The 15,886-nt window shown below is 38.8% G+C and overlaps 2 protein-coding genes across 5 annotated transcripts in view; both read right to left on the reverse strand.

The window, feature by feature from the left end:
• The window catches only part of dot1l (DOT1-like histone H3K79 methyltransferase), a 31,451-nt gene extending 21,474 nt beyond the window's left edge, over positions 1-9,977 (reverse strand). For 2 of the 4 annotated variants that reach the window (XM_065246570.2, XM_065246571.2), the window contains exon 1: positions 9,374-9,977. In XM_065246570.2, the coding sequence (XP_065102642.1) occupies positions 9,374-9,454 (81 nt within the window). In that variant the 5' untranslated portion in view covers positions 9,455-9,977. The remainder of the gene's footprint in view (positions 1-9,373) is intronic. The other 2 variants (XM_065246569.2, XM_065246572.2) reach the window with 2 other exon arrangements.
• A 3,712-nt stretch (positions 9,978-13,689) lies between these two features.
• ell (elongation factor RNA polymerase II) overlaps positions 13,690-15,886 on the reverse strand; it is a 40,197-nt gene continuing 38,000 nt past the window's right edge. The window contains exon 12 of the mRNA XM_065246576.2: positions 13,690-15,822. Within this exon, the coding sequence (XP_065102648.1) occupies positions 15,706-15,822 (117 nt within the window). The 3' untranslated portion in view covers positions 13,690-15,705. The remainder of the gene's footprint in view (positions 15,823-15,886) is intronic.

The raw sequence follows: 15,886 nt of genomic DNA on the forward strand, positions 1-15,886 counted from the left end.
ATACCACGCCAGAAATAGGAGGGGGTAGAAAGAGAGCAAAAATAAAACGGTCACGAGCGACCCGCCATAAGCAGACTGAGCTAGTACAACTGACTCACCAATACATAAGTGGACATTGTGTTCACCTCACATACCCTATGTGACTCACAAAGGGAGGTGTGTGTGAGGGGGAGAGGAAATCACGCCTCAGTTATCCCATCATCGAGGCGACCACTTCATAGTTTTACGCTCGTGCACGCGTAGGAAGGAAGAACATGATGTCGCTTGTTGGCGGGGAGGAATAACGCCACACCTCTGTGCATTACTAGAGCTTTGTCATGTTTAACACGATAAGGGTTGCTTTGTAACGGTTCAGAGCTGTGGGGAGTGTCTGAATTTTAGTGTAAACTACATTCCAGAGTGACTATTACAGCTCATAATCAGGGTTTGCAACACAAAGTATAAAAATCTCGGTAGCACAAATGCCGTGCAAGTTTACAAAGTCTAAAAATTTATTTCAAGAGCTAATTTTATATGATATTAGCTTGTTTCAACATCACTTAATACTGATGTATGTTTCCAGATATGCATGCAGACAGAGGTTGTGCGTCCAGTAAGGGTGTCACGATTTCGATTTTAAATCGAAATCGATCGAAATTAATTCACAGCTTCGAACTTCGAATTAAAAAATGGGATCGTCGATGCTGCCACGCCCCCATTTCACGTCCGGTCGGCTTGCCAAGCGAGGAAAAAACTCTCAGAGATGCCTTTTAAAAACATCTGTCCAGCGGAACGCGATCATATTTTAAACACGAGGGATGCTACAACTTCTTGAAATGCATATCATAAACAGGATTACCAGTGATCTGACTTTGGACAGAGTGCAGCTCTCTGCACGTGCGCGATAGTGAGGGAGGCGCAAAGATGCAGCGGGTTAACTTATATTTTAAACAAAAGGATAGTTTGCCTCAGCTTGCATGAAACGCATAAAACTGAACAAATACATAAGGATTACTACTTTAGTTTATGTTCAGACTTCAGATGCGCGGATGGACTATTATTTCATCCGCAACCGCATAAAAAACTCATCATCCGTCCACCATCCATGCGCACCAACGTTTCTGACCAGTTTTCAAAACTGACTAGAAACCTCTTGAATATCAGCAGTGAACTCCGTCTTCGATCGGCGCACAGGGACAAAAATAAATAAATAAATAGCCTAAATTAAACGCACGAATTACATACATGCTGGTGTCATCCTGATTTACCACGTTGTAAAACTTATTCCAGGCAACCCTTTCTGACATTCTATTTCCTTTGTTTTTAATTCTCATTTTTTGAGTTTGCCACGTTCCTCCTTCGCCAGCGTTGATAAGAGCTGTGTTAAAATGCATCCTCATTTTTCTGCGCTGTTAATGATAGAACCAATGGATCCTTAACAGCCGAGGATATCCCAAACAATTTAAAGCTTTATTAAATAAAACTGTGTATTTATTAGAAAACGTTTTCTTGTCACTGTTTTAGTATTATAAGTTATGTTTTGTGTTAATATTATTCTGTTTATGTTGCGTATATTTCTAGGTTGATTATTTGATATGCTGTTGAATAGATTAATCTACATCAATGTGTCATATGTTCTAAAATAAATTAATATTTTTCTGCTTACACATTTATTTTAATAAGTCAGAAATGTCTCCGCTGTTTTCTGCTGACAGGCGCGGTGGGCGCTACTGGGGGCGCGTGCAACAGGTGACGCAAATTATGGGTCCTCAGAAGGCTAGACCGTCTCATTTCAGTTCTTTTCTTGAACTTCTGAGGCTGCCACTATGAAAGACAGAGATGTCGCATGCTTAGAAGGACAGAGCTAATAACAAGCAGTCGATCCGGCACCCGCCTGAATTTAATTAAAATATTATTTTTCGTCACGTCATCCGCCCGATCCATTAAGCCAACCGCGCATAGTCCATGTGCGTGCAAGAAGGAATCCTCTCTCTACAAGCTCACGCGTTAAGTGAAGCCCACAAACCCCCATGCGAGTTGTACAATGTGCATGTTAATGTTAAAGTATTATAATAATAATAATAAATAATGGCATATCATTTTTGTCTAAATTATATGCCATATAAAAATATGTAAAAATCGAGAATCGGATCGAATCGTGACCTTAGAATCGAAAATGTAATCGAATCGAGGATTTGGAGAATCGTGACACCCCTAGCGTCCAGCAAGCGGTTGTGAATGTGCGGTACAGCAGTGAAGAAGGAAAACAGTGAAGCTCTGTGTTTGATAGAAAACCCTTTTATTTCTCCCACTCCAGGTGAGTGGGATGCTTTTATCCAGTGCACAATGCAAAGCTGTGAGTGAAAATGACACACTACTGGACGAAGAGCCATTGGCGGCCATTGAGACATCAGGAATGAAAAAAAAGCTTGCCTGAAAAAATGAATTAAGTGATTTTTTGTGTTACCAATGTACAGGGTCACTGAGAATAAGAAATATTTTAGGTTAAGGGACGAATTCTCTCATGACAGAAATGGTAGGAAAAAAATTTCATAGCATGAAAAACACTCTTATTATCTTCTTTCTATCCTTGATTCTTTTCATATCTGTAGGCAGTGTCAGTTCACCCAAAAAGAAAAATTCTGCCATTCAGTCATCTAGGGTTGTTTCGTTTTTTTAAATGTATGGAAAAAAGCAACTTTGAATAACAAAAATGAAGACTATAGATCTGAAAAAAAAACTAGGGATGCACCTGGGATCGGTATTGGGGCCACTCCTTTTTCAGGCATCAGACAAAGGGTGTATTCACACTATCCAAATCAAACCGCGCTTGGGTGCATTTGACCCCCAAAGCCTGGTCCGTTTGACTAGTGTGATCGCTCTGTAGCACGCCCGTGCGTGGATTGGTTAGTCTGCCCTGGCCGGGTTGCAGATAACCGCTGGAGCGCGGTTATTTCAGGCTTAGGCGTGGAAGGCGCAGTGTGATTGCTACAGAGCGCGTTTCAAAAAGAGAGACGTCAATTGCGCGACCACTCACATTCATCTGTCTTCGTTAAAACCTTATGATGCACGCAGCAGGGTTACGTGATTGTCTGAGCTGCACACGTGACAGGTCAACTAAGCAATATGGTAGACATTTGAGAGGGCTGTTTATCATCGCGGACCAAACGACTCTAAATAAAAAACACAGACTTAAGATTTCGATGGGTTCCAGTGTTAAGAGAGTGCTTTACTTCCTGTTCAAAACAATTCTTGCATCCTCATGACGAAAGCATGCCGGGCTCGGATCGAAAAAAGTACAGTGTGAGTGGGTGCATCTGGTGGAGTAGGGAGGGGGACCATCGCGCTGGGGCATGGTTTGGATAATATGATTGTGCCCTAACGGGACCTATCCAAATCCGACGCTGTGCGTTACCCACAGTTGCTACTTTTAAGCTATTAAAAAGGGACAGTTCACCCAAAAAATTTGCCATTTATTGACTCAACCTCAGGCCATCTGATATGTTGGTGACATTTTTTCTTCAGTTAAACAACAAAGAAGATATTTTGCAGAAATCCCAGGGTTCTGCGATTCATATAATGCAAGTCAACAGTTCACCACTTTAAAAGTTCAAAACCCTATATATTCAATACAAAAGAAATTCCTGTGACTCCTGCTGACATAGACACCATATGAAGCCAATTGATGGGTTTTTGAAGAAACTGAGAGTTATTTACAAAACTATTAGCGGTAAACATGAGTACAAACTTCGTTGTGGTGTTTGGTGGCAGTCCACAAACCAGCCTCTCAGTGCAACCTATAGAGCAGGAGGGTAAAGTGCACTTCCTGTATATTGTGCAGGTGTATATATATCCAAGAAGTGCAAGTGAAGAAAATAGTACTTTTCTGATATTTCTGTAGTGCTTTTTTGTATAGATTTTGTATAATTCATACAGAACACTTTTACGATGCCTCCGTAGTGTTTATCTTTCTATAGATTTGGGAAAAAACAATGCATACATACAGAATATTTTAAACTTCTGTATTTTTTTGTATAGATTTGAAAGAGTTGTTATTTTTGTCACTTTTGGAGCTTGACAGCCTCAGTTTCACTTCCAGCGTATGGAAGTTTCTGCCTACTATCTCAATGTGTGTTATACTATTGAAAAGTCTAACATGTTAGAAAAGACTAAAGATTGAGCAAATAACAACAACAGGGTTTCCTTTCTGGGTGAGAAATCCTTTAAAGAAAAAAGCCCATAAAAGCACAACATCCAGCCAGACTCCATAATTAACACAACTCACCACCTCCCTAAACAAAACATGCTAGGCACAACTATGGATTGCCAAATATGGGCGCTCTGTAATTCTGCGTACCCAACAGCAGGGCAGACCTTTAGACTTGAGTAGGTGGGGCATATATCCCTTATCAGCCAAAGTCCTTCACAGAAGCCACCTAAGGCCAATCATGACACTGAAAACACTGAGGTCACAGCTCCTACACTACTACAAAGGACACCTTGAATGACACATGAATGAAATACACAGGAGTTTTGGGTGACGCAGCAAGCCAAGATGCTGTAAATAGTCTGCGCTTCTGAGAAACCCACATTCTCGGTTTGCGTAAAAAGGCCGATCTGTAGTATATTAAGCAGCGGGAAGGATAGATGATACAGTCGCCTTTGTGGTAACCGCATTCTTTGATCTGCCCCCATTTCCGCCCATGACTGAAACTGCACAATCGTTCATGGCAACATTGACAAGTCACGAGAAAATATGAGGACTTTCCGAACATAAACATTTTTCTTGAAACAAATGTGATATAAAAGAATGTAAATACACAGAATTTTAGTGACTAATAATGGGCGTGAAAACCCTTTTACCAGATCTATTAGGTTATAATAGGGATGCACCGAAAGGAAAATTATTTGTAGAAGCCAAATAAAATGATAAACTGTTTTTTTTCATAATTATTTTGCCAATTTTCTCACCATTGCACAAGTTACATTTTCAGAATGTCCTTTCTACTATATTCCCTTCCCATAATTCAACAATGAAATTCTTACAGTCATTATAGGGCCTTTTAACACCTGGTCACTTAGTCAATGCGATTCTCTCAATAAATTAGTTTTGGCTAAACTAGGGGTGCAACGGATCACAAAACTCACGGTTCGGATCACATTACGGATTTTGAGGCACGGATCGGATCATTTTTCGGATCAGCAAAAAAAAAGTATGGGAAAATTCTAATAACAAATCAAGAAATTACAAACATTTATAAAAAGAACAAGGTTGCACATTAAGTAAGGTCTAAAATCATTAGTTACAGAAATCAAATGAATAATAACACTGCATTTATTGTATAAATTAAATGTAATTATTATTTTTTTAAAGCTTCAGAAGTGATTTTCTCTTTGTCTTGGGTTCTTTGATTAACATTAATGACACAGACTTAAGTAGGTCAATTGAGCTTACTGTCTCTTAAGACCAAATATGCACAGACTGCATCTCTCCGTTTGTGCACTACCGAGTCCCCTTAAACGAGCGCACAGACACAGACAGAGGGCGAATTACAGACGGCGCAGCATTACAGTCGTCCCACATAAAAACGTTACGTTGTTTTTCATTGCTCTATTAGCCAAATGTATTTTAATACACTACAGTATGAGAGAGAGTAGCGCAACTCTCTGAAATTTAAACATCAAGAGTTCTGATCTTTGAAGGATGATTACGTCTGACTCGAGCTGGACCGGACGCATTCAACCGCACGCGTGCGTTTGTGCGTAAAGTAAACTGATCACTTTAGCGCCGTTTTGCAGTTAAACTGTTTAAAATCACTTGAATGTTAACATTTGCAAACCTTTATAACACTTACAAATGATAAACTTTCCCTATTTAAATTTGCGTATTAATCCGCGAATCACATGCGAGCCGAACCGTGGGTCGTGATCCGTACGGATCACGGATCAACTGCGATCCGTTGCACCACTAGGCTAAACGGATATTAATTCATGCGGAAAATGCAAATAACCTATTCATTACACTGCCGTAAAGGGACACTCCATTTTTTTTTTAAAGCTCAAAAGCTCCCCTAGAGTTAAACATTTGATTTTTACCATTTTGGAATCCATTCAGTTGATCTCCGGGTCTGGTGATACCCCTTTTAGCATAGCTTAGCATAACCCATTGAATTTGATTAGACCATTAGCATCGCGCTCAAAATTGACCAGAGAGTTTCGATATTTTTCCTGAAAAAAGTTTAATTTATAATTTAAAATTCTTGGACTTTCTCGTCCTTCCCAGACACTTGAAAATGCTTTTGCTGCATTTGCACGTTTCTCACTCTGCGCTGGTTAATTTGATCACGTCAAAAACCTCATTGTATTTATTCCGCCTTTTCACTTGTTCGGCTGATCACAGAAAATAGTTTTTTGCTATTTGCAGCTAAACAATTTCGGTCACTGAACATTGTGAATCCCTTACGCTGCGTTTACAACAGCCGCGGTAGAGGCAGCAAGTGTGGGTGATTTACATGTTAAGTCAATGCAAAGATGCGATTACACGAGGATTATTATCCTCCTGCGGAGTCTCAGCAGCCCCTCCCATGACGCGAATTTCCGCGTGAATTTCTCGAATGACAAAAATTTCACGCGCGAATAAAGCAAGTGAACTCAAATGTTCAAGCGTCCAACTACACGCGAATAGCCCGTTTTTGCCGCCTCTACCGCGGCTGGTGTAAACGCAGCATAATACATAATACACAAGTACTTGTTCCCGGCTGACATTTTCCTTTGAATGCCAGAGTATGTGTATGTCAGGGGGTCTTGGACCACTGACAACAATCCGTTTAATCCGCAAAACATCATTGTGGTTTGCTAGACCACTGCTTTACAAACGCAAAGGTAACAGGTTAGATTCCCAAAGTACACACATAATAATAACAAAAATGAACACAACCATTGAATGAACTGTAAGTTGCATTGGATAAATGTGTCAGCCCAAAATGCATAAGTGCAAATGCACACCGGCCACGCAGCTAAGCGGCGCGTCGAAGACAACTCTGAGGTATTGTAAACCGGAAGTGCACATTTAGAGCTTCGTCAGATAGCGTCTGCTTCAAAATGCAAAATATACGTTAGCAACCAATGTTAATAGTTAATTATTTGGGACAAGTATGATGTTATTTAATGTTAAACTATGTGAGTGGCATCACAGTTGATCAACTTCCTGAGTCGTAGCTGGGCGGCGTGGACAGGCGCCACCGTTGATTGTATACTAATAGAAAGCAATGTGTTCGAGTTTTTTAGAACGGCGCGACGGTGAGCTGCGCGTCCTGTGTGCGACCCCCTTAAAAGGAGAATTTTACCCGTAGAAACATTAATCTTTATTGAAAGTGTGTCCTATTTGTAGTCGAAATGTAACATACATTTAGAATTTGATGCCTATTTGACCGAGAAAAGGGGTGTTTGTAGTCTCACTCCCTCAGCAAAGATATTGGACTTCCTGCTTTCAATGATGCAAAATTATGATTTAACATCATTGAAAGAAGAAAGTGCAACACTGAAATCTGTATTTCTCCTATCTCAGCGGCAACTGAGAAAATGATGCATGACCATTCAAAAACATGACTGGGGTTCTAACTATACAAAACTTTATGCAAATGGTTGAAGTGTCCCCTTCATTTTAACCAATTTAAAGGAACAGTATGTAGGATTGTGGCCAAAACTGGTATTGCAATCACAAAACGTGTGGCTGAAACTGGTGCTGCAATCACACAGCTGGTGGCCAATATACCAAACGACAACATAAACATCAGTTGAGGGCTGCAACTCCACTTTTTAAATGACAATATCCTGGCCGGACTGCTGTTGTCAGTGATATAAGTATTTGAAATGAAAAGGATTTCTTAATGTCTAGTGACATTTCAGGGCCATTTAATGATTAATTGATATAAATTTCTTACATACTGTTCCTTTAAGACAACAGAACTCGCAACTGCATTTTCTGAAAGAAAACACTGTGGATAATGTAAACGTTTTACCACGCTCCCTTAAAAAAAGCCAATCCTCAAGTGCAGCAGGTTTTACAAGTCCCTTAGTGAACTTGTTACCACCAGTTTGACAGTTAGTCCCAAACCACCTTGAGATTCTTGTGTGGCAAGTTATTTATCAAGAAATGTCATCCATATGGGCTAGGTGGACATTTTGACACTCGTAGCGTGCATGCAAATGGCAAACAAAATACAACACCATGCCACTGCACAGGCTGCCAAATGAGTAATCACATTTTCAAGCCAACAGTGATGAATGTGTCACTCCTACAACACAATTGAGTCTTAAAATTAATTTATGCTACGAAATACAACCTGCAAGGATTATACGACCCTTCGAAATAACGTAAAACAAACGATTGCGCTACAATACAGGTTGGGACAAAATAAGAGCTGGTTATCAATAAGACAGTAACAATATGGAGATGATGTCCCCTCTTGCCTTTTGTTTAACACCCTTGTACGATATTAAACCGACACAAAGGTCGTTTAAACATTAAGTATACACTATAGTTTCCTGCGTGCACTTCTGACTCTATTCGAACTAGTTATGTTACCTATACTTGGTTGACTGTTAGTGTTGGGTTAAAAATAGATAAAGTTAGCATGTCCTGCTAGGTGACTGTTAGCATGAGGGCTAGCGTGAGTTTCAGTCACCATAAATATTTAATGCACAAAACGAGTCGTATGTTGCTGTTTTTAACGCGTGCTTTATTATTCGCCTGAACATTTTGTTTTTTTATTATTCACAATGTAAACGACACTGTATTTGACATACATTTACGTTGCTACGGCAGGTTTAGATTAGTTAGTGGTCGTGTCTCAAAATCTAGCGTGCGCCCTATCTAGGTAACGCACGTGCTCGAACGATTCATTTCGGTCAAGATTCGAATCGGTCTATGATGCCTAGAATGCTGTCTAGGTAGGCGGTAAACGAAGTATTGAAACGGTCACTATTTGAGATGGCCAACTGGGTCAGCGGGATACACACGACAGGGGTGTATTTCCTATTATTCAAACACTAATGGGATTATCATCAGCCTTAGCGATCGACTATCTACAAAACATGCATTCCTTTAAATCACACCCAACTTAGTCATTTTGGGTCTGGTTAACATTTAGCATGCTTCTGATCACATTTCAAAACATATACATTTTTTGCCCTTACTGGCACTCTCAAAACCCTCTTTAATGGCACTAAAACATAATCAGCCACACCATATAAAACGCCAGACAAGCAATATTTCAAGTCTGCACACCATGTACTAACGTTCTGTTGTTCCTGACCAACTTCGTCTGATAGCAAGGGAACCCCGGTGATTGTTCTAGTTTAGATTGGAATAAAAACTCAATGTACTACTTACATATACAGGTAAGGGCCACGGGTAGCCTGCAGCTTCGGCTCCGACCGGTGACTTCAGCTTTAACTCCAGCTTCTCCCCCATTCTTCCCAATACAAGCTACTGGACGAGACACATAAACTAGAGGCAGGGCATTTTCCGTCAAAAAAGCCGTTCAACGCTTTACGACCTCGCGGACGATATCTAAACTATTTCTGTTTTTTGGCGTATGACTTGGTCGGTTTCAATGCAATCCGTCTTGGTGGTTTAGAGAAAAAGATCGATCAAGCCGAGCGGCTACTCCGTCTCGGCAGTACCGCCGCCATCTTGACCGGCTCGCGATGAAAGAATGCGTGCGTGTGTGCGCGCGCGCGTGTGTGTATCCGGACGTACCAACAAAAATGAAACGAAAGGGAGAGTGGAAAACGGCGCGTGTTTAAACGAAGGGGGCGAGGCGATCGTACTCTGACACACACACGGCGGGGATTTCTTCTCGACAACTTTCTCACATTGGCTGGGTAACGATGACACGGTTCGACAATTAACCGGGACGTTTGAATCACGATGCCGGCCGGTGCCAATAACCGTTGAATAGGCGGGACGTACCATTTTCTTCTAGTTCATGTGCCGCATGTAAAGGGCCCATATTACTATGCAGATAAAAAGGCGCCTTTGCTTTAATTTTTTTCTAGCGTCCTACATTTAGTAGGTTAACACGATTTTCAAGTTAAAATGTAGTGTGAAAAAATTTAAGACTTTTCTGAAGCTTTTTTTAAGATTTGAGAGTCAAGGGAAAGGTAGAGAAGCGATTGCCGGTGATCACGTGATGACGCATTTCCGCAATAATTAAATTTTTATACATTCTTATCATTCTTCACATTATAAATGTTTTTCCTGTTCAAGTTTGTACTTTTAATTCAGCAATAAATAAAATAAATATTATTTTATGATGTCATGTGTGTTTTAAGTATATACAATATATACATGTATATTAATATATTATATATAATGTTATAGGCTTTCTCCATTTCTTTTTGGAAAGTAGGCATTTTTTTCTTTGGATGTTTAAAGAAATAGTTCACTGAAATATGAAAATGTTCTCATAATTCACTCTTAGATTGACTGACTTCTTTATTTAAATTATTTTATATTAAACAGCCATCATGTAATTTTCTCAAATGGTGCTCAAAGTATAACTCAAAAACCACATATATCCATCAATAAAATAATCCAACTGACTCCATGTCTTCTTAATGTCTTCTGAAGGAAACCAATACATTTGCAGACAATATTTATTATTTTAATATTTGCGTATGAGTCTCCTGGTTGTCCTCAATGTGAAAAGATGAATCTCAACATCTCAGAGTCACTGGTGAACAGGATTCAATTATGCAGAAGATGCCGAACAGCAAAGATACTGCAGGACCTGAAGGATTTTTGTATCAATGAACAGTTACAAGGACAAACAAGATACATTTAAACAAATATCACGAAACTGTTGTAATTGTTGTGTTGTTTACTTTCTGTAAACATTTCTCATGTGAAAAACTTGTTCAGGGAAGGACAAACACAAATCTTCATTTTCTTTTTTCTCTTTGAAATTTTCAGCATTTTCCTAATTCTCCAAAGTGTATAAACTTAAAATAATTCTTGTTAGGAATGTGTTTTATAATTTTAAATATTAAACATTATATTAAATATATAAATACTATAATTTTATATATTAAACATGCATACAGTTTACAGGTTATTGTGTGGATAAAAGATGGAAAAAACATTTTAAGCTGGATCTCTGTCCGGCTTGAAATTTACTCCGTGGACTCAGGCCCTCTATTTCAAAGTGATGCTTTCAAGTGTTTCATTGAACTGAATTAAATTCAAAGTCCCAAATTTGTACGAGGCCTTTACTGCGATGTTTAATTCCCCACAAACTTTATTTCCATTGACTGAATTCACAAGAATGCCACACCCAGAGCAATAGTGTGAAATAAATAAATAAGAGTGATGTATGGATACCATATAACACCCAACTATGTTTGAAAAAAGACGCAATGCATGAGTCGTAAACAAAGGTTGTTAATCTTCCCCAAGCAAACACATGCATAGTAACCCTAACCCCAACCTCATAAGCTATATTAAAGACATTCCCACATTCCTGAGGGAGAATGTAAATGTGGACATTCGAGTATAATTTATAGGCCTAAGTAAACAGAAAACAGGAAGGAAAGTCTTTAATCCTGAGGGCGGGGACTCCTGTCAGGGGGTTCAGTGTAATGGGATGAACGAGGACACAAGCAAACGAGCCAGGGACGAGAGACTGGCACGTGTCCAGACTGAACTCTCTGACTCCCCTTAAAATCGAGGCCAAAGTAGCAGCCTGAAGCCAAACAAGATTTGGATTTCTGAGGATCTCACACTTGTTGGCATTCCCACCCATTAAACATCTGTTATAAACAAATCGATATTCGATGAGTTTTGATCTAATCTGATTTTATATTTGGTCTGTGGTGTTTTTATGGCATTGCCTATAGTGTTATATTACTTAAGTATTTTAAACAGTTAGTTCACCAAAAAAAATGAAAAATCTTTCATTTGCTCAACCTTATCTGTAACAAAACCATTCAGAAGCCCTATAGGCATCCATGGTAGGAAAAAAGGATGATCAGTTTGGTTACAAACATTCCTCAAAATATATTCTTTTGTGTTAATAAAAACAAAGAAATGAATACGGATTCGTAACAACATAAGGGTGAATAAATGACAGAATTTTCATTTTTTGGTGAACTATCCCTTTAACCTGCACATACAAATATATGGCAACTATATGAGCTTTGTGAAGCTGCATTAAACAAAGGCAGTTCTGCCACCTAGTGGTCATCGATTGAACAGGATATACATTTTTCAATTAAGCACTGTAGCAGACAATTTGCCACATGAAAAACTACTGTATTATTGTACCACAATAAACAGTAGTAAGTTGTATTATTTTATTATATAATATAATATAATATTATATAATATACACTCTAAAAATGCTGGATTTTCAATACAGTGTTGGGTCAAGAGACAAACCCAGCCATTGGTTTAAATTAACCCAGAAAATATTCACTTTTTTAGTGTAGCAACAGACTATAGTATAGTATATTACTGTAGTATTAACTTAAGTGATACCTGGAGTAAAATCTGAAGTACTTTAGCACCTACCATAGTAAAGTTCAAACACACAATTTTGGTATTAAAAATAAAGCATACTACAGTATTTTCTCATGCAAATTGTACCATATAAATGGAATTAATGCAATATTTGAAGAGTTCAGTTCCAAAACCTGATAATTAAAAAGAAACATGTTAATATGTTATCACATTTTTATTGTGTTTTATTGTGCTAGCTGTATTTTTTGTTATGGCGGCTTAAAGGGACACTGCATTTTTATCCCCCGAAAATATGCTATTTTCAAAAATAACCAAAGAGTTTCGATATTTCGACTTTGCTGCTGTACCATGGGTGCAGCATGCGCAATGATATTATGAAGCACCCGAAAATAGACCCCTTGGTAACTTCCAATAGCAGGTGACAATTTTCGGGCAGTGCGTAATATCATTGCACCTGCTGCAGCCATGTTACGGCAGCAAAGTCCTTGATTATTACGCCGGAATGAGAATATAGTTCCCAGCCATATCTGCCTAGAAAATCGCAACTTTTAATTTTCTGTCGGTCTAGAGTCAAGTTTTAAATAGGAAAAATATTGAAACTGGTTATTTTTAGCGCAATGCTAATGGTCTAATCAGATTCAATGGATTATGCTAAGCTATGCTAAAAGTGGTACCACCAGACCCAGAGATCAGCTGAATGGATTCCAAAACGGTAAAAATCAAATGTTTAACTCTAGGGGAGCTGGAAAATGAGCATATTTTCAAAAAAGTAGAGGGGTCCCTTTTAAATAAAAACAAACCAAATGCAGTTTGATATTAATTAATAATGCACATTTAAAATCGAGATTTTTTAAAAATAAAAAACTAAGTTATCTGGTTTTGGAAGCAAACTCTTTATATAGGGGTGGTTTCCAGGACAGGGATTAGACTAGTCCTAGACTAAAATAAATGTAAGAGGTATCCAAACTGAAAACAATTTGCACTGACACCTCTTAAAATACATAAGTGCCCTTTGTTTTGCCTCAAAATGTACACAAGTAATGTTTTTAGTAAGGCATGTTTGTTCAAACTAGTATTTTTTTCTATTTAAACTAAGGCCTATTCCTGGTTTAAGCGAATCCCTGTCCAGGAAACCATCCCATAGTGTCTGTAGCTCAACTGAAGCACAACACAAACACAAAACCAGACAGTTTCCAAGAATTTTATTGAAATATCAAGATAAATCTCATCCCCGTTCCCTTATTGTTTCAAAAAGCGCGCTTTGGGTTTTAGCGTTGACATCCACAACTTTCTATTCCAAAGCTCCTCGATCCCTTAATTTTCTTTTTTGTGCTAAAACAGCAACATATTTCATTTGATGCAAACCTATACAACAGGTCATTTGGCACATTTTCCCTGACATTTCGTCTTGTCATCACAGAACCGTTTCAACGGGTTCCTCATTCACATTCTTCATTAACTTGTTGCATCCTTTTTAAACGGCTTGATACGCAACTTAAAGACAGTAACCTGCAAGTAAACTGATCATTGTGTTCAAAAATAAATACTTAATGATTTTCAGGAATAAAGTATTTTGTACATCTGTTTGCCTCTGCGCTTCATTTCCCTCCAGTACATTGAAATTCAAATCACCAAACTAATTCTGGCCAGGTATGATCAATATTTGGCTTTGAATATTAACCAGCAGTGTAAAACCACTGAAAACCCAGGTCTTTTCTCCTCTTTCCTCTTTAAACAGTCAGAAAGCATGCTTACACAAACAGACAAGGCAGGTGTCTCCCTGCAACAAAACCCAGGTAAGCAGTAAGAGCGAGAAGCTGAGCAAAGTGCTGAATTTTAATATTTCAACAAAAAAAAAAGTTCAGATATCACAAGTACAATTGATGCTTTAACAGGGCCTGACAAATGAGCTTTCATGAGGCAGATACCGCAGTAACGTGAGGAGATCCTATTGGAATACGTCATAGGTTTGTAATAGATCCTCTGCACACAGGTACACAGGATAGGGCTCTCTGATGAGACGCTTTAAGTGAATGAAATATAACAGTCGCGGAGGAAAATACTGTCGGAAATGGAGACCCACAAACGCTCAAAGTTCGAGCGAGTCTAACCTGCTAAAGGGTTGTGTATTTCAGGCCTGTCGACGTTAAAGGGAAGAATGCCATCGTAATTTTGGCCATAGACTCTGGACCTGTTATACATTACAAATCGCAATACTGTAGATACACGAGAGATGAACCACTGCTCAGAAGAGGCACACGGCTGCAAGATTTGGCCACAATCACACCCGATATTCCTCAGATATGAAAGGTTTGTCATAAAGTGGTACTACGTTAAGATCTGGTCAGATCAGGTAACCATCTACACAAAGCTTTGTAACCTGGTGCAACACTGTAGTGCTCTCATACCTCTGGAATGACAAGTTCAACCCTGGTCTACCAAAGCGGTCTCCATTGTAGGTTAATACTGACCGAAGCCTCCAAGGAGATGTCCATTGCACATAGTCTAGCGCGCTGCACAAAATAAAAGACCAGAGAAGCCAAATAGTGCCATTTCATACACTGGAGCACTTAAAAAATATAAACTGGACTGCAAAGGGGATCTCTTAAAAATCCAAGGCAGCTTTTGCATAAAATACTGACTGAAAAGAAAGACCAAAGGGCTTGGAAGAGATGTTTAGCATTCATACAGAGGGAGGGAGAAATTAATAAACATACATTCCCTATGGAAGACAAAAAGAAAAAATAAATATAAAAGAAAATAAAATATAGTTTATCATTAGATCCTTTCATTTCAGAACGATAACCACTTAAATTTTTCCTCTCTCTAAATCTGCTTCTTAAAGTATCAGGAAACTAGGATTGGGAATTACCTAATCCACTTCGGTGTTGGTATCCCTGTTCGGCCATCGAAGCAAAAAGAGCAAGATCTCCGAAGAACAAGCTTTCTCACAATGAACAGGGAAAGGAGCTGGCAACCAATGGTCACACATGGCATCCCATAATGCATTAGGCTACACAGGTAAGTCCCGTAAAAATAAAAAATGAAATGGGTCTGCATTGTCCTCACTAGAGCACTTGGCTTACTACAGAAAAAGTTTCGTGGCATTTTACATTTTTTAGAGCAAGCCAAGAAAAACAAATCCAGTTTCTTTCTCTCCCTCGAAAGAGAATGAAAGATCAGGAGAAAAAAACATCTCGATATTAGTGCCAGTTTTGAAGTTGCTGATGATCATATTCTGCTATGAGTTTTTTAATGTGTGCCAGTTTGTTGTGTAGATATTCACAGCGGTTCTTCTCTTGGCCGTAGTTTGGATTAGTCTGCGAGAAGAGAAGAGATCAGGATCAGTATTTTAAAGAGCAAATACATTGGTGGCGTTGGAAA

The sequence above is a fragment of the Paramisgurnus dabryanus genome, chromosome 24 (genome assembly GCF_030506205.2).
Source record: "Paramisgurnus dabryanus chromosome 24, PD_genome_1.1, whole genome shotgun sequence".
Taxonomy (NCBI): Eukaryota; Metazoa; Chordata; class Actinopteri; order Cypriniformes; family Cobitidae; genus Paramisgurnus; species Paramisgurnus dabryanus.